Here is a 20,317-nt window from a genome sequence, read left to right on the forward strand (position 1 = left end):
TTTGGTAAGCTGTAAATAACGCTAAAAAGTGTGATGATAAGACGTCCCTGTCACTGTTTTGTTAGCATTAGCAGTTGCACCGTCTTCATATGTTAGCGCTGTGTGCTCGTTTTAGATCCTTGATGATATGGCCTACGTGGTTTAATTTAAGTCTAAAGTTTTCATGAGTCATTTCATTTTGCCGTTTTTGTCTCCAAAAAGACTGTATTAAAATGCATTTCGTGACGTTAGCTTGGCGCTAGCGTTAGCTCGGCGCTAGCGTTAGCTCGGTGCTTGTGTTAGCTCACTTGTTAGGGTTCTGCAGGTTCATCATCTTCATTTTCATCTCGCTCCGCTGGGTCAGATTCTGGCTCAAACATGTAAGGCTGGATGGACAAGTCTTCCTTTGTTGACATTGTGTAAATAACGTGTGAATAAACTTTTTCTGCGCCGCTACATAGCCATATCTCTTCTATCAAACTACAAAAATGGCCGAGTAGGGTGGAGTTGAACCTGGAGAGGGGGCGGGGTATGGAGTGTCTCATCTGCATTTAAAGAGACCGCACCAAAACGAGTTGCTCTTAGAAGCACATCAGAAAAGGGGTAGAAAAGGGGCCTGTGGAGCTATAATAATGAGGAGTTCAGACCCAAGCAGTGCAGTTCCGCTTTATATAGACCACAACTGTATGATTTATATGTAAAAAGGAAGGATTTAAAACCATGATATGTCCCCTTTAAAGGAGAATGCAACATGTTTATTTGATATTCAATATTCCAGATTCAGAAGCGCGTAGGGGGAAAAGCGCTTAAAGGAGCATATTGCAGGATTTGTGAAAAAATAAACATTCATTTTAAGTCTTTTAATGCTAATAGGTAATGAAGCGTTCAAAACAAAAAAGACGTAGACCACACACATAGCTCCCTATTGCCTTGAAAAGACTGTGCTGCATTATGCACTGCAATTCATGGACCGTGCAGTCCTGCGGACGTGACACTAGATGCGTCATTTGACGTAGGGCTGGGCGCTGTACCGGTTCATACCGAATACCGGTATATATTTTCGTCATGATATGAATTTTAATATACCGCCGTACCAGTGTTTTTGATTACACAACTTTCGGAATGATGCGCTGCGCCGCATTTCACACCAGACCCTTTTCAACGTTGCACTTCTAAATAGGAAGGTAAACAGTAGCGCTCTGGTGTTAGTTGCGGTGTAAACCGTGTGTAAATGGATAAGAAAGACACAATTGAAAGCTCTGAAGCTGCATGTGAGCATGTGCCTGCGTGCGCAAGCCTTGGCTACATTAGAATAACACTCACGGACACGGAGGCACGGTTAGCTTAGCATGTCGGCAGTTCGGCAGTAATACACATAAAAAAACAGAGCAAAAAATCGCAATTTGTAATTCCCATAATGCAGAAATAAGTCCTGGTGGACTCTACCTTATTCACCATAAGAAACCACCACACCACTGAGTATGCAGCATTTAAAGCTAGAAATCAAGCTAATGCTAAAGCTAAGCTAGCGCAGCAAAGAGCTATTGGGCTGCTGTTGCAAACTTATATTATTACTAGAGTGGCATTATTCTACAAAATTCACTCATCATGACAGTAAAATAGACCATCCTAAGTCAATCTACTGCAGTAATTCCTCTCTCAACCAGTAGAAAATGCTGTGATCACCTGATTATGCATGAAAAAATAAATAAATACTGTCATATACGGTGAAACCGTTATAATTTTGAAAAATACCGTGATATACATTTTTGAACATACCGCCCAACCCGAGTTTGACGTTAAGCTTCGACACTCCTGTGCCTGCTTGGCTGATGGCTGCAGTTACCCTAGCGGTACTATTACCTAAATACTGAGTCTTTATCCCTCATCCTTTATATTTATTATTATTATTATTATTATTATTATTATTATTATTATTATTATTATTATTATTATTATTATTGTTGCTGGGTTGTTCTTTGTTTTTTTTATTATTTTTTTTTTTGTTGTTTGTTTTGTGCACCAACTACCAAGACAAATTCCTTCTACTGTCCTTAAAACTGTACATGGCCATTAAAAACATTTCTGATTTTGATTCTGATTATTCCTTGATCTTGCACTATGTTCCTTTAGGCAGACAGGAAAATATGCAAAAGGACGTTTATGATTAATATTTGACTGAGCTTGCCAACGTCAGGGCTGCTCCACCCGAAGCGCGTATCTGGGATGAAGACGTGGAGTGCGAGAATACCGGCCATGAGAGAATAGGGCCTAAGTAAAATAGCGTGTGCGATTTCCCTGGTTTAATTCTATGTGACATGCACATGAAAGATGTGTTTGTTTTTTTACTCATTTATATATTATTTTTCGTTTAGTGTATTTTTCTGTAATGTATGTTTTTTGGAGTCATTATGTGTATTTTTGTATCTTTCTGTTGTGTTTTTGTGCATTTTTTTGTACAATTATTGTTTTTTGTTGCCCTTGTAGTGTGATTCTGGAGTCATTTTGTGTATTTTTGTATCTGTTTTGTATATTTTTGTGCATTTCTATTGTCGTTTTGTGTACTTTTCGTATAAATATTGTTTAGCTTTTTGTTTTATTTTACTCATTTAGTATATTTTTATTATAAATACTGTGTGTGTGTGTGTGTCTACCTCCATCTCCTCCAAAAAGAGACCCGGAAGTAGCACGAAAAATAAGCGTTTTGCAACACTAAAGTCGCTACTCAGTCTACAGTTTACTCAGTCTTTGGTTGACTGAATATTACTTATTTTATATTTATTTATTTACTTTTTTCATGTCCAAAATAATAAAACATGAATTCATTCATTTATTCACTTTTGGTTTGTTGTTTGGTATTTAGTATATCAAAAAGTTATTGTGTTATTTGTGTCCTTTGTGTTACGGTCACTGAAATGTGACTTTCTATAAACTTTTAATGATCTGCCAAAGTCCTGAAAAAAGAAGGAAGACTTTAACCTTGACAAAATGCAGACATACGTTTTAAACACTGTGTCTCTTGTGTGTATTTTCTATCTGTCCATCAATCCATCAGGAGCTCAGAGGGTCGTAGCGGGATGGAAGCATGCATCTCAGCTGCCACATGGGGAGCTTAATCACTCACTGGCTCTGCTTGCAGCCTAAGTGAACAGAATATAAAGTGCTGCAGAGGTTTTCACAGCCCCGGTGTTGCACGTTGAGCCACGTTTGACGTCATTCCACACCCCTGCTGCCATATCACCTGTCATTATTAAATTACACAGGGCAGACAGGCAAATCCATATTAATGAGAAGTCTGCTGCCCCAGATTTAAGTGAGCGGCACGCTGATGCTCTCACCTTAGCCACAAGGCCCACATTCTCAAACTGCTGCTGTACATTAGAGATAATTAGACAAGTGGTGAGAAACTGAGATTACTGGAGATAAAGAATCCAACAGACTAGTATAAAATGAAGGGAAACAAAACAAAACTCTTTGATGTTAATAGCTTTTTAAAATGTTTTATATATTTACTTACTAAATTAAACTGCATTTCAAAACTGTATTCAGTTTTTGGTTTCTATTTTTTGTCTAGTATTTAATACCAACATTTACTCACCTTACTGTAATTTTGTACATTTTTACAGTACTTGTACTTTATAAAGTATTTTGACAAATCAGTAGTTTTGTTTTTATTAGTTTTATGTTTACTAATTTTCCACTTGTATGTTTTTTGGAAGCACTTCCAGGTCGGCTTTTTCAAGGTGTGTACACTAAACATTTTAGTAGTGGTTGTAGAATATTTTCAGTACTCTTCCTACCTTTGATATATTTATTTTCATTCACTTATTTCTTTGTTTGGTTATTTTTTTTTATTTTTGTTATTTTTTAAAGCGAATCATTATTTTAAGTATTAATCATCTTGTATTCGTTTGCGTTATTTCCCAGTTTACGTCTTAAAAATCTTTGTTGAACTAAAATATATTAATATTCACCCTCTATGGCCCTATTGCTAAAAGTACATTTAGCGTATTGATGTGCTTAATATATGCACGCTATTCGAAGCGACAATGGAAATTAATAACACAAATAAATAATTGATTTTTCCAAACCCAGGGTGTGTTAACTAAGACCCATGTTTCCATTTCACTTCTTATGTCTTCTGCTACCAGTTTCAAAGAACAGGCCTAATGGGTTGAATACTGAGTGAATCGTTTCCATTACAAACAGATCAGGTGTTGTTTAGTCATGGAAATAAGAGAACTCTATCAAAGACCTGCAAAGAAACAGGATAAAACAGACTGTAGATGAAACAAACTAAACTCACAGGTGCTAATTTGATGTATTTTCTTAGATAAAATAAATCTTATTTATATGTACCGAATGCCAAAGAGACTTGTTTGCACCTGTGTGTGAAAGCTGTACTCTCCCTAGAGAAAAGTACTCCCATTATCACTGTATCCTTATTGCTTACAGTGACATGACAGCAGAGGTGTCTGCTTTCTAGCACAGTTAATGGAAAAAACCAAACCTTATTGCGAATTAATGACAACAAAGGTTACAAAAGCATGGATGGGTGGGGACAAATTGGTGTGACACTCATTGACTTTCACAAAGAAAGCTAAACAAATGCTGGTTTTGTTTTGTTTGTCGGCAGAAAGCTTTTATCCGCCTTATTCCTGGGGGTGCTACTGTAGATATGATGCACAGCATTGATAGTCAGAATGTAGCACATCCGTCCATCCATACATCCATACATCCATACATCCAAGATAGGAGAGTTTCAGTTAAAGTGGTAAAACAAAAAAAAGTTTGCTCTTCAATCTATTGAAAACTGAAATAAAACTGTGAGATCAACAATCTCCGCCAAGCTAGATAGATAGATAGATAGTTTGACAAAACACATTAAACACATTAAAAAAAGCAATAAATACATAGTAGCAATAAATACATAGTAGGTCAAAATGTATGGGCACTGCCCATTTTTCTCATCAAAAAACAAAAATCCAGATAAATTGAGCAATTTGGATTCAATCTGGGAAAAACTTCAGGAATGAATCCGACATAACCAAGTCAAATTTGATAAACATCAGTCAATTAAGAACTGAGATATTAATTTAGGGATCTTTGCCAATGATGAGAGATAGGTAGGTTTCAAACACTATATTGATCAGGATCCCCATCAAAATTCAATGTAATGGAATATTTGCTCTATATGAGAAAATCCACCATATTCTGAAAACTAAGGGGTTGCAAATATGGTGTCATTACAGTAATTTTACCCACACGTGATGAAATCATTAAAGATATAGCTTTGTTTTAATGAAATCATCACACAAATGGAAAATATTTTTCGTTACATATAGAGAGAAATACAGTTTTAATCCTTATGGAGAATAAAAACATACTTATCTACGAGAAGAAAACGTCAAGTACTTTGGGTATGCCAAGGTTGGCCCCAATGTCCTTTTTTTTTGGAAATCAAAATATGGTCTAAAATTGTTTTAAAAGGTAATGAATCAAATGTATCAATACAAGTAAATAACTAGGGGTGCACCCATTGCAATGTTCTGGCCGATCACCAATTCTTAAAAAGCCTAACCTGCCGATTTTGATTTGGGCCAATACTTTTTTTTTATAACTGACACCTTACACCTTGAATGTTCTAATCATATTTTATTGTAAAACACTGAACAATACCCATAAAACAATACAAACTTGTTGTTTTAACTGCACGTGAGCTAACTATCGCACATATTTTGTTTGCGATAGCTAGCACCCTAGATTCGGCAGCAAGCCTCTCAAATAAAATGGACGTCCAAATGAGGTTGTTATTTTCAATTACAGAGTAGATTTTGCTCCATCCTGGCTATGTTTGAAGTATTTTTAAGTTTGCTGAGAGCAATATTAGGCCCTAATACATGAAAGCTTCCTCATCTCTGCCCACATCTGCCATCATAAAGGAACACGCTACTGAGGCGAAGCCAAAAGCTGACAGACCCCAATCAACAGCTAATAAAGTCGAGGATGCAATTTCTATGAATTCTCTTTATAATGAGCGGTCTGCTTTTAGGCACAGGGCAGAAAAAAGGGGCTCTCAGCAGAGCGAGAGGATGGAAAATTGTAGTTTAGGAAGTAAAGGGACAGTAACCATGGCGATAGAGCTCCTCATTTTCTGCTTTCCTGTCTATTTACTTGCAGTGCCTGATGTGCACAGTTTACACACACGCACACACACACACAATAATAATGGAATGTTTTTTTTTTTTTTTTTTAGTGGCCACTCTTATCAAATGCCAATTACTGTAGTGTAAACTATTTTCTGCTGTAGTGTTCCATCTGATTTCTCTGCATCTTGATATATCTGAATAAAATATAGACCTTGGCTAAGGTCAGAAAGAAGGACACTGGTGAAAAGGCACAAGAAAAGACCACTACACCATCCGTAACGATAGATACAAAAAAGCACAACATAGTTACATTTCAAAGAGGATAAAGTCCAAGATACAAAGTCTGATTTTGGTAGACGCATCAAAATAGGTGAAAAAGAAAATGTATATATGGGACTCTACCAGCAGTGGTTCCCAACCAGGGGTACGTGTACCCCTAGGGGTAATTGAACACATTGCAGGGGGTACTTGGAAACATTGATGAATCTATTTCCAACATACTGAGTCATTTTTAAGCCTATTTCAGACACTGTACATAATCATCCAACATCTATTCCACCCTTTGACAATAAACGGCATTAATGGAATAAACAATATTGTGGCCTTAATAAACTGCTAACATGTTATGCACATTACTAAAATTTGAGGTAAATATATTCTACACAATACTTCTAATGTACAAAATTGATACATACAGGTTGACATTTTCAAGCTGTAGGAGATTTCAGAGGCCAACATGTTAACAACATGTAAATAAAACAAGAAAAGTTACTAAATTGGAGTGACAAAGGGGTTCTCCTGATCTGAAGAGAGGCCTCGGGGGGCACATGAGACAGAAAAGGTTGGGAAACACTGTTCTACAGTAAAAACACATCATTCATATTCTCTTTATACTTAAGAAACAGGATATTTACTGTCATACAAAAAATATTCTCCAGTAGTAAGTGGCAATAATAGCAATATGACAGGAATTGTTCTATTGACACAAATTGTTTGATCTGATAAGTGCCCATTACTAGGTGATAGAATAAGTAGCATTTAGCAAAAAGCAGATAATAGATTTTAAAAATTATTTTCATAATAACATTAAAAAAATAAACAGGAGGTGAAGTTATTACTAAAAAGCTTGTTGTCAAAGGCTAGGAGTGAAAGTGCACAATATTTGTAGTACTGCATCAAGATGATGCACTGCCAATATAAGAAGCTTCGTCATTTGTCACACAACTCAAGAACAAGTTGTTTCTCATTTTATGAGTTGCTTTTTTGAGCAAGCTCTCTCGTGATTACTGTGCATGTTGTTAACCGCCTCTTCCAATCTCTGCCTCCTTGCAATGAGATCCTGGGTCCCACTGCCCAGCCTACTCTCTGGCCGCCCTATACTGCAACACCGCACCACTTGAGATCTATCTCTGGTTTCTGGATCTGACAATTGCCCCAGCGGTTTTCCAGAATCTCATGAACAACAATTTTGGGGACATTGATGAATTTGTGTTTGTCTACCTGGATGACATTCTCATTCCCCCCCACACACACATACACACATACACATTCCTTGGAGAAACATGTCATTATATTTGGATGTTGCTCCAATGGCTGCTGGAGAACAAGCTCTTTGTTAAACCTAAAACATTTGAGTTTCATGCCCCTTTTGTCAAGTTTCTGGAATACCTCATTGTTAAGGGACAACTTTAACCTAATAAATGCCATCACTGATGCTCTCCATTTGTTCTGCTGCCTGAAGATCCTAGACGTTAGGTCCCATGGACTGAGGTTCCAGTACCTTGTGGACTGGGAGGGTTATGGCCCATGAATCTTATGCTAGATAACCCGCTCCTCTGGGATTTTTATTGGGACTACCCTGAAAAGCCCGAGCTGGCGCCTAGATACATTCGTTGAGGGAGGGGTACTGTGAGGTTAAGTGGCTGAGGAGCTCATGGGGAGAATTGCACACCTGCTCGCGATAAGTGCTGATGACTGACTGCTGGATTTTAACGCCTCTCAGCTTGATCGCCAAATCGTTACACCCTCTCCAGTGGTAGAACTAGCCAACTCTCTCGAGTTCCTTTTTTGAGCAAGCTCTCTCATGAATACTGCGCATGTTGTTGACTGCCTCTTCTACCATCTGCCTCCAGTGCCTCCTTGCAAGAGCTCCTGCACCCCACTGCCCAGTCTCGCTATCCTCCAGTTTACACAGTTTACATGCCTCCACTCATAATCTCTGGCTTCTGGATCTCCTGGGATATCTCCGTCTCTACTGAACCCTCTCTTGTTTAATGAACCCCTTTTGTCACCACTCATCATTGATCTTGGTCTCACTTATTGGTCTTATCAACTATCGTGCCTCCGCCCTCACAGAAACTACTGAAATTAATACAACAATGAGGGACAATGCTATCTAAGCCATTTATCTGCATGTTTCTCCTATTTGTAAAAATACTAATAACACTGTTATTGTAAGTTGTTTATTGAATCTGAATATGCTACATACTTTTCACATTCTGAGGGAGCTGCATGAAAAATATACCTCCCAGTGTATTAACTTTACATTGAAAAAAAATGTAAAAATATTTCAGCTTTCCTATGCTTATCTATAAAATAAAAGGCACAAAAAAAATTACATTTAATTTAGTTTTTAAACTTTCTGTTATTCTGCAGCTTTGTAACCTTTTCCATCAAAGCATGAGTAGAAGTTGACTAGGAAGGTCAAAAGTGCTGAACCCTTTCAACACGTCCTTCTCTAAGGTTTGACTGCCATTACATCTTTTCTGCAGCTTGACATTTCAACAAGGCTTCAGCAAGCAGTGAAAGAGAAGAGCAGTGACGCTGCACCAATAGCTATCACAGTGTACCTAACTTCACCATGCACCATGCATTTTCTGTAGAACAAAAATTTATTTGATAGCAAAAGCTGGGTTTCATAAAAGTTCTTGTAAAACAAAAACAAAAATCTTGAAGTTTTCCCTCGAAAAACAAAATCTCTAAATGGGTGGATTGATCACATGCTGACTTGCCATAATTGCCCAGGAATTAAGTTTGACACTGAACAAGATAAAAGTAAAAACAGATATTTTAACTTGTTAACCTTTTGTTAAAATAAACTAATTTAATTAGAGAGAAATCCGTGCTCTGCTGCTTACAGCAGCACCACCATGGCACGCAAACCCCCACCCCATAATGCCACATGGCCTTTGACCAAATCCCCCAGGTGGCCCATAAGTAAACTCCTAGACTGCCTGAGAAGGCTAAAACTGTTACATAATCTCTGGCCGGATTTGGTCACTGCCGTGCATTCCTGGCAAGACATGAAGAGTAAAGTACAACCATACAGTTAGATTGCACCTTTACAGTCTTGTCTACGGGTCATCGGACAGAAGCGTAGAAGAGTTCGCCTTCTTACCTCCAACACAAGCCAAAGCTGATCGCCGCATTTCACATCCTTCTTGTAGAACATTCCAAAAAACTTGACAACATTGGCGTGATCTGAGAGGGCTTTAAGGATGTTGTATTCTGCTTCAATCTCTTCATCGATATCCTGAAAAACGGGAGAGACAAATATTATTATTTTTTTTAAATGTGATTATTTTCTTGAAGAATGATAATTATCCTAGTTACGTACAGTGATTCACAATCCATCAAATTAATGCACTTTAGATTGTAAGTCTAAAGCTGAATAATAAACGTTGTCACTAAGTTCTGCAAGAAATGTCTTAGGAGTCATTTATAACAACCTTAAGCCTTTAAACAAATGTAATATCCTCCAAAATGTGGGCAATGGCAATTGAGAGATTTCAGCCAATAATTAGGGTTAGTGTATTTTCTTCTTATGCCATAATTGCATCTAATTAGTACAGGTCCAATATACTGTAGCTGTATGGTAAAGCAGCATTTCAATCTGACATTTTAGTGCATCATCTGGTTCAAATCTCCTCCTCTCTCTATGGTCTAAATCAGTGCCAAAAGTAACCAATCAGAAACAGCTTCCTTCAAATTCAAATCAAGGCCAAACTTTCTAATCTAAGATTAGTTTTTCTAAGATAAACCAAAAAAAAAAAACAGCTGTATAGTCTTTGTTATAAGTTCTTTCACTGGCAATGAAAGCTCAACATTTCTTTCTTATTTGTCCTTTGTTTTATTTTTCTTAGATTTTAAACTTCATGTAAAAGTCATCTTTTTTGTACTTTGTTAAGAGAAACCTTTAATGACTTTAAACTGCAAGCTCTCAATCAAAATGTCATGTATAATAATGAAGGTTTCACTTTATTTAAAAGTCCCTGTAGAGCCAACAGGCCACCATTCTGCACACATCCGATGCATGTAGCAATGTCAGGTCATTTCTTTAGCCGTGATGTTTGCTCTGCTTCTCTGATGGATATTCCTCCGCTAAATCGCATCAATATTTTCCCACACTTTTCGTCCGGGAATTCCACTTTCTCTCCTAATCCTTGTGTTGTCCATAGTGATAATAAAATATTTAGGAAAATGTGGACGAAAGCAATACATATATACATTATACCGATGTTATTTACATGAGTAGCTTGTGCACATGTTTCAAGCCACAGCGGTACAACTCAGTGAACCAATCAGCTCTATATCAGTGTGGTCTAAGCATCCACCTCCAACAACTAAAAGGTTAATATCAGCACTCTTGCAAAACCCCTCTGTGATCCAAAAGCCATGGTCGACATAAATTGTGGATTTCTGTGAAAAAGGTTAATGGAAAAAACAGACTAGGACCTGGCTATACTACGCACACAACTCTCATTTCCAAATTTTCACCAAAGTAGGAGGCCACAATGGATTAAACATTATTAGAAACACAAGAAGCATATTAAACAAATTCTAGTGTAATTTTGAATGTAGCTTCCTTTTACATAAAGAGTCACCCACACCATGAGCCTGTAGTGCTACAATAATTTGAATAACAAACACAGCAGGTAATAAACATTGTAGAATATTAAAAACCTTCATCTCTAAAAAGCCTTTTTAGTGTGCTGGTTCAATGAACTCCAAAGTTAAAAGATACTTTTGTCTGCATACAGTAACTAAAAATACTCACAGAGAAAGCTAAAATATCATCAAAAATAATCACAGTGTCATTGGGAGAAAACTCTCCAGAATCTGTAAGGCCACTGTTTAAAGAAAACACTTTATATTGGTTTTGCTACAGTTATTTACATTCCTTTAGCCTCATTCAGAGGGCCAAGGTTGGAAAAACATTTGTTTCCTCCCTCCCTTGTTGTTCCAAATTTTATAAAAAGTCATCTTGACACTCAACACTGCGGTTTAATATAGAATATAAGTTATACTTATTGTCATATACATATGTAAAGCTACATACACAAAATTTATTCTCTGCATTTAACCCCTCCCTGAGGAGCAGTGAGGAGATAATATATTTACATTCAGTATATAAATAATCCGAAGTGCAGCGTGATCGCTCACTATCAGTTCCATTTTTAGTAACTGTTATATCGCCTCGTATCGCCTTTGACATGATCTGTGTGTGTTTGTGACGCAATGCGACGCAGTGGTTGGACAAAAACAATAACAACAGTGTGTGGATAGCAAAAGAAAATCGTGATGGTGATCACCCTCCCAGGTCGAGGCATGAAGTCTGCGTCTACAGATGCACAAAGGCCCCAAAACTGCCTGTTTATAGAAGCGTCATTAAAGTGACTTTTCTAAAACTCTGGAAAACAGGCAGGTTTAGGAAAATAAAGCACAAATACTATCTTGTTGGGGTTCATAGAACAAATGGAGATGGGTGAAAAATAGTATAAATACTGGGCCTTTAAACATTTGAATTGTGTATAATCAGGCAGGTAAAAAGTAGACATATTCACTAAAGCATTAAAAATTATTTAAGGGAATTTTACTTTATTTACTTGAAAATACACTGTGCAGAATTCTGTGCTCATTTTCCAGTCTCAGAAAAGGGTGTGAGTTGGCAGCCATGATGCAACAGAATGGAAAAAAAAAATCCTCTGTTGACTAGAATGTTTAACTAAAGTTTGGCCATCATGGTTTACATAGTGTTCTTTGTCTATTTCTCTATAGACTGTGTCCTCAGAGGAACCCAGTAAGGTGATTGGGGATAACATTTAATGGTTAAAATTCAGAAAAAAAAATAAAATAAATCAAAATCACCTGAATGTTCAACTTGGTAAAAATGTTAGTTAATTTTTTATGTATTGTTATTCTGATTAACTTTCTAAAAATGGCGTGGATTTTATTTAAGTGAGAAGTAAGTAGGCCCATAACTCAATCAACATTATAATCTAGGGATAACATTCTTTGTGTCTAGTTCTGATGTTTTTAAATGACATGGACAGTTTGCATAGCAACATTTGGTCTGATGTGGTTGTGCTGGGTTTTTTTTTTTTTTTACATTTTAGTCTCCTATTGATGTCATTGTCTGTTATTGGCTGCTATATTTGGTGAGTAAAGCACTTTGTCGCAGCTGTGGTCTATAGGTTTTTTATTTATTTATTTTTTAAATGTCATATAGCTACAGACTAGACTAGACATTCTTCTTTGGAATGATAATAAAGCTTTACCCTAAGTCTCTCTATAATACAAAAACTACTGTGATGGCAATGATGGCCAATTTAACTTGGGTCATCACTGTGGGATGTTGAGCAAGTCCCTTAACCATAACTGCTCATGTTGTACATCGCTCTGGAGTAAAGCATCTACTGAATTAATCTTGTAATGGGTTAAAATTGTTGGTCATTATAGCTTCTAAATAAATTGAAAGGTTTATGCTTTCATATTTGTTCAATTATTGTATTGGGATACACTGGCTTTTTTAGCAAGAGCATCAGAAATGCGTTACATTCCATTTTGTGTATTTATGTTCTCTAACTGAAAAATCTTAATTTTATTAGAAAAAGAACAAGTCAATCATTTTGTTACATTGTGCACTGTTAGGTCAGTGCACAACAAAGAGATAAATGAGTCTGATGCAGAAGGTTTGCGGCTCGACTTTTTATTATATGCACATCAATGTGACTCGTAAACCTGCTACAGTACCTAGTCCCATGTTTTCTATGGTGTCAATCAGGAACACCCTTTAGATTGCCTTGTTTTTGTCTCTTAATCCAGATCAAATGTTCATTAACTCAAAAAAAGGTAAACTGCAGAATAGGCCAGGGCAATATATCGCAATTCAATTGAGTTCTCTATTTTTATGATATAGAAAATTACAATATTGCCTATATCTGCAGTATATATTTTTATTTTATGGCTTATTTTGTATTAAAATACTCATTTTAGGAGTCACTGCTTTCACTACTTCTCAGAACAGCATGAAAAGCACAGTTAGATAGATTTCTGAGTGCATTCTAGCAGAACTCACTCACACGTGCTGTCCCCTAGAGTAGAAAAAGCCAAAAGTGGCACATATTGTGCAGCTGTTTGTTAGTAAATGTATGTGCCTGTGTGGCAATTTTTTAACCAGCAAATTCAACCAAGAATTTTATTTCCGGTCAGACTTTATGGAGTTCAAAATATCGAGATCTATATCGTATATCGCCATTTTGAGAAATAATATTGAGAACTTCTGCAACCCTACTGCAGAAGTTACTCCCAGGCACACATATAAAGTTTAAACACGAGTTCGACTTTTAAAACAATGTTTAACTACTGCAATAAAGTCATCAGAAATCGAAAACATCTTACATGAATGGGATCAAGTATCTTCACAGCTGCTTTACTTCCATCGACTTTGCTGAGCACCTTGTAGACTTTACCGTAGGTCCCTTTTCCAATAGTCTCAATGATTTCCCAGGTGTCTGTTGGATCTGGAAAGCTGTCAAAGACAATCGACTTTCCTGGTTGTGGAAACATCTTCAGAAGATCTCTCCTGCAAGAAGAGGGGCTGTTACGAAAGAAAAATCCAGTTGAGAGTGAACATTCACCTCCAGGTTGGATTGATAACATGGATTCTCAGTGGAAGCTCAGTGATTATATTAGGGTTCTAAAACTGAGGGACAGGTAAGGTTTGGTACATGTGTAGTTTTCCCTTTAAATGAATCAAATAGTTTTTAATATTCTGATATAGATACCAGTGAATGGGTCACAGTGTTTAAATGCTTCATGCCAGTAAATTAGATGAATAGGTGTTTAACTGGAGGATAATCTGGAGTGTGTAAGCAGTTGAGTGTTTGGTGCTTTAAAATTTACAGAAACATCTAATTACCTGGAATTTAGTCTCCTTCTGTGAGTGAGTTTGACACACTATTAAATGACAAAGTAATAATGCAATGGACAATGGAATTGAATCCAAACAGATTTTCTATGCTGAACAAAAGTTCAAAACAGAAAAGAAATTCTTAAGTATATGATGTTTGTTTGTGGTAAGGTCTTAAATGTCAGTGTTCAAAAGAAGGTGTAAAGAAAGCAGAGCAAGCTCTATCACACTTACATTCTTCTCCCCATAAGATGCAAAGCATTTTGGAAAAAACAAATTATTCCATTTCTGTGCAAAAGGTAAGCATGGGAGCAGTGTCAAAACGATCCTGGCCGTGAGTATAAACCACAGAGGAGGAGCTAACACGAGCTAATCTCCCAAGCAGTTCCCCCAGCGCTCTAACCAGGCTTGCCACTGGATACCATCTACAAGTGGTGGAAGGGAAGATTATCAGGATTTAGTCACTGAAGCAGCATGAGCCTTTCCCCTTATAGACACTCATTCTAAAATATGTGATTGCACAGTTTATGTTATTTTTTACGAGTTTTCAAGAAGGATAGTTTGAGAACTATTTCACTAAGGAAATCTAGTTTCAACACCTACTGCATGTGCACATTAATAAACATTTCCATACATTTTTTTTTAATTTTTTGTTGGAAATGCTCAAATTACTTTAAGAAGTTAATCTTAAATGTTGAGTGTGTAGTTACGAACACACATTTTTTTGCAGTGATAATATCAGTCATTGACTATGCAGAGCAAGTACACTCATATACATGTCATGTATCATTGTGTGGGTAATTGCACTTGTGTTAACCTAATGTGCACTGTCTAAGTAACCGGCATGCATCAATAATACATCAGAGGCTGAGGCTCCATATATATCAACAGGCAATGACACGTGAGACAGCCGACTGAAACCTTAGGACTCACACTGAGCTGCACAGGCAAAACACACAGACAAGAAGATGCATGTGAGATGATCCAACTTGAGGCTATGGATGTTTGTTACTTTCATTCGTTACTTAGGTAAGAGGATTTTGGATGAAAACAGGAATCTGCACATGTGTAACAGATATAATTGTCATTCTTTTGTTGCTTTAAAGCATTTCATCTGGGTTATTGGTAGACATCCAGTCATGACAAGGGGGTTAAAGTTTCAGTGTAACCTCGACACATGTAACCAAAAGGCCAAATAAATGTTTTTTTTTATTGTGATTATCACTGTAAAAAACAAAAGACAAAAGACCAGACAGCTGAATCTAAAAAGAAAGGTACATAAAAACCTGATCTCTATTTTCTTCTCCATATACCTACCCAAAATCTCATGCACAAAAGCTGCTAGAACAAAACTTTGCTATACCACATATGCAATCTACATCACAGCTGCTAAACCCTAACTATCCAGAGTTTATTACTGACCTTTTAAAGTTGATGGTGAAAATCTCCCAAGAAAAACAATGGCATGGATTTTCTTACACACTGTGCACACACAGCATTAGTGCTGAGCCACTCCCAAATCTTGCAAATAGGAAATCCAAATGAAGGAGTCGTGTTTACCTTTGTAACCATGATTCTCTGACAAGTCAGAGGTCAGAGTCAAATTGGTCACTTTCTCTGAGAAGTCAGAGATAGTCACCAGAACATGCACCCATAAGCCGAGTGTGCTTGGAAAGAAATAGTGATAAGGAATGTGAAAGCCAGTTTATTACTGACACTTTGAGTCTCTCTCTTTAAAAAAAAAAAACAAAAAACACTTTAAGTTTTGTGGCATACTTTCACATCAGTTGTGGACGAAGGGATTAGATTAAGCGCAGGTTGTACACTCCAGTCTGTACACTTCTATACACGAGAAAGCTCAGTGAAAGCATCAGACCCAAGTAATTACATTAAGTAATTACTTATCGCATGCAGACTTCCAGGGTCCAGCAGCAGCCAAGGGATTCCAAAGTGTCATCAATGAACTTGGAGGAGGCAGCCTATCAACAGGCAGTGCCTGTGTAACAGGCCACGACTGCATTGGTGGGCTCTTAGCATCACTTCCTTGTTGCATTACAGCAGCAAGTGCTTAAAGTTCACGTCAAGGTTCAGGACTAATGGTGTCACAGAGATAATCCACAAAGTAAAGCCTCAGTTTCTTAGTTTGTTACTTCCTGTGTGTTTTCTAACAACAAATGACAATATTTTTTATTCAGATAATTTAAATTTTTTAAAACACAATGTCTTAAAAGCTGTATGGGTGTTTAAAACCAAATAATAAATCAAAAAATATTTTTTCATTTTATTGACTAAAAGTTTTGTGTAATTTTTTGACTAAAGATTATGTTTGGTCACCTTACCCATACAATTGTGACAAAACATGTTTTAATCACGTTAATTTGGCTCATTCAGTGATTGAATTGCAAATATTTGAGCTGAAGATCTTTGCCTGAACCCAACGAGGCCCCTGACGGGACCTTGAAAGATCTCGGTTGGGCTGAGTTAGTCTGGTTTCTATTGGTGTGAGAAAAATGCACAAATGGATGCTGAGGAGGAGGAGTATGGAAAGCTGGCTTCCGGAAAATAAATGACTAATGTTTAAAAACATATTAACGATTAGTTCCTGAGCTGTGTGGGTGCACAGATTTGAAAAGTGTGGGGCTGTAATGGATTCAGAATTAAAAAGTTGACTTCATTTGGGTTCGGACAGGTTTGAGTTGTATTCTATCGGGGTTGGGCCACACTTTTGAGGCTGACATCTTCTCTGTAAGCTGGGACAGGACACATGGGCATGCCCAGAAGCAATAAGAACCAGTGGGGCCAGAACCTGGACACAGCATTGATATACAGTACATTGGTCTTTCTGTGCCTGTGCAACCTGGCATCCAAACAGAAACCATCAAGTCACTGCTGAAGTGGGTGGTGACACCAAACTTAAGGAAATGACAGTTACATATGCCGTCAGCTTCCCTAGAAGACATAGACAATGGTTATGGAGCAACCACACACCCACGCCAAAGTGGGGAGGAAGCCAATAATGTCGTCCACATGCCGCTTTGATGGACATACCCTCATGATCACAGTGTCCAGATAACCAGTTAACCAGTTGCCCCTTCAGGAAATTCATCCTGAGGCTCAGGAGTGATGCCGTGTCCAGCTGCCAGATACCTGATGAATACCCATGGTGAAAGAGGAAAAAAAGGGATCCAAAAGGGATGCACCCTGATTTGGAAGTGCTGACTGTGGTCAGGTATGATGGGACCATGAAAGTAGGCATCCATGAGGGCGATTAAAGTGAACCAGTTGCCGCTAGCCACTACATGTAGAACCTCTGTAATAGTTACCATATGAAAGGGGTTAAACTTCAGGTAACAACTGAGACCCCAGAGATTTAAAATAAGGCAAAGTATGCCACCCTTCTTTGAAATATTAAGGTATGTTGAATGGTATCTACCAAGCTGTGGCCTAAGGCTTCACTCCAGATCTTCCAGAATCCTTGGGGGATCGGCGGTCACCACAGAGGGTTTGCTGCTGGTCAGAGGATCTGCGGCCCTCGCCGGCCACCCACTGAGCCTGATGTATTGAAGAGGCCTGTGCATTGGCTGCCTACCGGCTGAGTAATTGGGAAGACAACATGTATGTTGCAGGGTGGCTGGAGATGCCCCGCACCTATTGGTGTAAGACCAGCGATGCTTCCTCATTTGTCTGGTTTGGACAGTCCATTCCTGTTCCTCCAGGTTAGTAGATCTAAACAATATACTTGGTTCTACTGGCACAATGCGCAAAGTCTGTCTGCTGGCCTCCATCAGCTGTGACTGAGCCAAGTTTGGACATCACAGGACTAAGTATCCTCAACATCAGTGCAAAAGCCTGAAGTTGATGAAGTTCTGAAGCAATAGGTCTACTGGGGCTTCCTGCAGGGAAGCCGACAGGGCCAGCAAGAGGTGAGACCTTGAGTTCCCTTTCTGTCTCATGCAGGCCACTGCCTCATTGGACTTAGTAAGTAGGTTGTCCCTCAGCCTACACTTGGGGCGAGGACACCTTCTCTCTGCTCTGAGGTTTCATCTGGAGACACAATCAGGCTAGCGATGGCTGGCTCTAACATATATGACGTTGTGTATATTGCCAGATTAAGCAAAAAGCTAATTTCCTAATGACTGTCACTCACTAGCCATACAGCAACAAACAGTGTTTGCCTCACCTCTTCTAGTTTCTTATTATCTTTAAAACAACAAATTTATAAATGAATTAAAATTAAATATTATATACTACTGTAAATATTTGTTGAGTTATCTTAAAGATATAAACTTGTTTAGGTTGAAGTAGCATTTCAAAAACAGGCTGAACAGCTGTTTTAAATGAGTGGTTCTCAAGCAGGGTTCATGACCTCCTTGCAGCATGTAAAGGGACCACGCGTAGGCGTGTGACATTTTGTTAATGAGGTACACGTAACAAAAAAATTGCCTTTCTTGCTATTTAACATATTTTGATTAATAATGTTTTTTTTTAACAGAATTCTCATTTTACTGTTTTTATTACACTGTTTTAAATGACATGTTTTTGTAAAAAAAAAAAAAATTAATAACAGGTAATAAGAATGTTATGTTACCAAATTGTAAATTTGGTGTTTTTGTGTTTGATTTTAATAATTTTTCGTATTTGGAAACATGATGGGGTATTAATTAGTAAGTCCGCCTCAAAGCAAGAAGGTCCTGGGTTAAAAGCCCGGAGGTGGATACTTTTCAGGTCCTTTCAGTCTGATGTTTGCATGTTCTCCCCATGCTGCGTGGCTTTTTCTCCCTGTACTCTGACTTTTAAGGGGAGTTATCATCCCAACCATAACCATTACCCAAACCTTGAATGTGTTGTAATAAGATGCATATGCAAAAAATAACTTCCTATCGAAACACATTGAGTTTGAAGGTCGTGTCACGTAGCACAAAAAAAGTGGTCATGTCGTCATGGCACGCACGAAAAGTAAACCTACAATTTTCTTGACAGGGGGACGTTTCCCCCGAAATGATGTTGCTACTTTTAAGACTAGATTTAAAACTTTGCTGTTTGAGAAAGCTTATAGAGGAGGTAATAGTGAGCATTTTTCCCACTTCTCTTGCAATTGGTTTAGGTTGTAGGGGAACCCTTTTTGCTGCACACAACTGTTATCTTTTTTTTTACTCCATATTCATTTCAATTTAAATCTCTCGTCTTTCTATTCAAATTCTAACAATCCCATTTTCCAAAATGAAAAACAGTAATTTTTTGTTATAGAGTCTCATCAATCACATGGCTTCAGGGCCCATCAGATTTTGACAGTATCAAACCTTTAGAGACTGCCAGGGATTTCTCTTTAGCTTTCTCCTCCCCCCCTAAAAAATATGACTCTCTATTGTCTTTCAGCTCCCAACCAGCTAGGAGAAACTCTTTGTAATAGGAGAAGCGACGTAAACTGAGTTCCCTCAAGCACGTCCTCCAGGCCTGGGCGACCGCACAGCATCAACCTCATTTCCTGCTCTGCTGCTTTACAAATGGCTCCCGGATCCTGAACCAAAACCAAGAATGGAGATGCACTGATGGCCATAATAGCTATATGATTAGAGTGGGCAAAGGTCCAGCTCAGCAGTGACAAGATCCTTACCATACATTAAAATCACACCCTTGTTTTCTTTTAACCATAAATAAATACCAAAGTATGCCTTTCTCAACTCAGATGCCCAAATTCATAAATTCACTGCCATCCTTCTCTTGCCAAAGACCATGAAATAAAATACGAGATGAACCATCCATGTAGGACACAGAGCCAAATGTGTGAAATGTTACATAAGCAGTTAATAGGCTTAATTTCCTGGCAGGTAACCTAAATACTCCTCTGCTGCACCTAAAGCCACCGTGAAGATTTATTCTTGCTGACATACGTCACACAGATGGTATATCTCAGCTCAGAGAGTGCCATTATTCTCTTTAACTACTGTAGAGATATGATTCCTAACCACTGTTCTGCAGCAGAGAAGTGGGCTGTGAG

The 20,317-nt window shown here is 37.8% G+C and overlaps 1 protein-coding gene across 8 annotated transcripts in view; it reads right to left on the reverse strand.

Moving 5' to 3' along the window:
• Positions 1–20,317, reverse strand: part of myo3a (myosin IIIA) — a 79,245-nt gene that overhangs the window by 51,550 nt on the left and 7,378 nt on the right. For 2 of the 8 annotated variants that reach the window (XR_003672523.1, XM_028434501.1), the window contains exons 1-4: positions 15,742–15,808; positions 14,554–14,744; positions 13,809–14,007; positions 9,526–9,660 (exon numbers count right to left, since the gene is read on the reverse strand). Coding sequence is in view for 7 of the 8 variants with exons in the window: in XM_028434501.1 (XP_028290302.1) it covers positions 9,526–9,660; positions 13,809–14,007; positions 14,554–14,567 (348 nt within the window). In the remaining variant the exon portion in view is untranslated. Of the gene's footprint in view, positions 1–9,525; positions 9,661–13,808; positions 14,008–14,553; positions 14,745–15,741; positions 15,837–20,317 lie in introns of those variants that run through there. The other 6 variants (XM_028434493.1, XM_028434502.1, XM_028434496.1 and 3 more) reach the window with 4 other exon arrangements.

This window comes from Gouania willdenowi, chromosome 20 (genome assembly GCF_900634775.1).
Source record: "Gouania willdenowi chromosome 20, fGouWil2.1, whole genome shotgun sequence".
In the NCBI taxonomy this organism is placed as follows: domain Eukaryota; kingdom Metazoa; phylum Chordata; class Actinopteri; order Blenniiformes; family Gobiesocidae; genus Gouania; species Gouania willdenowi.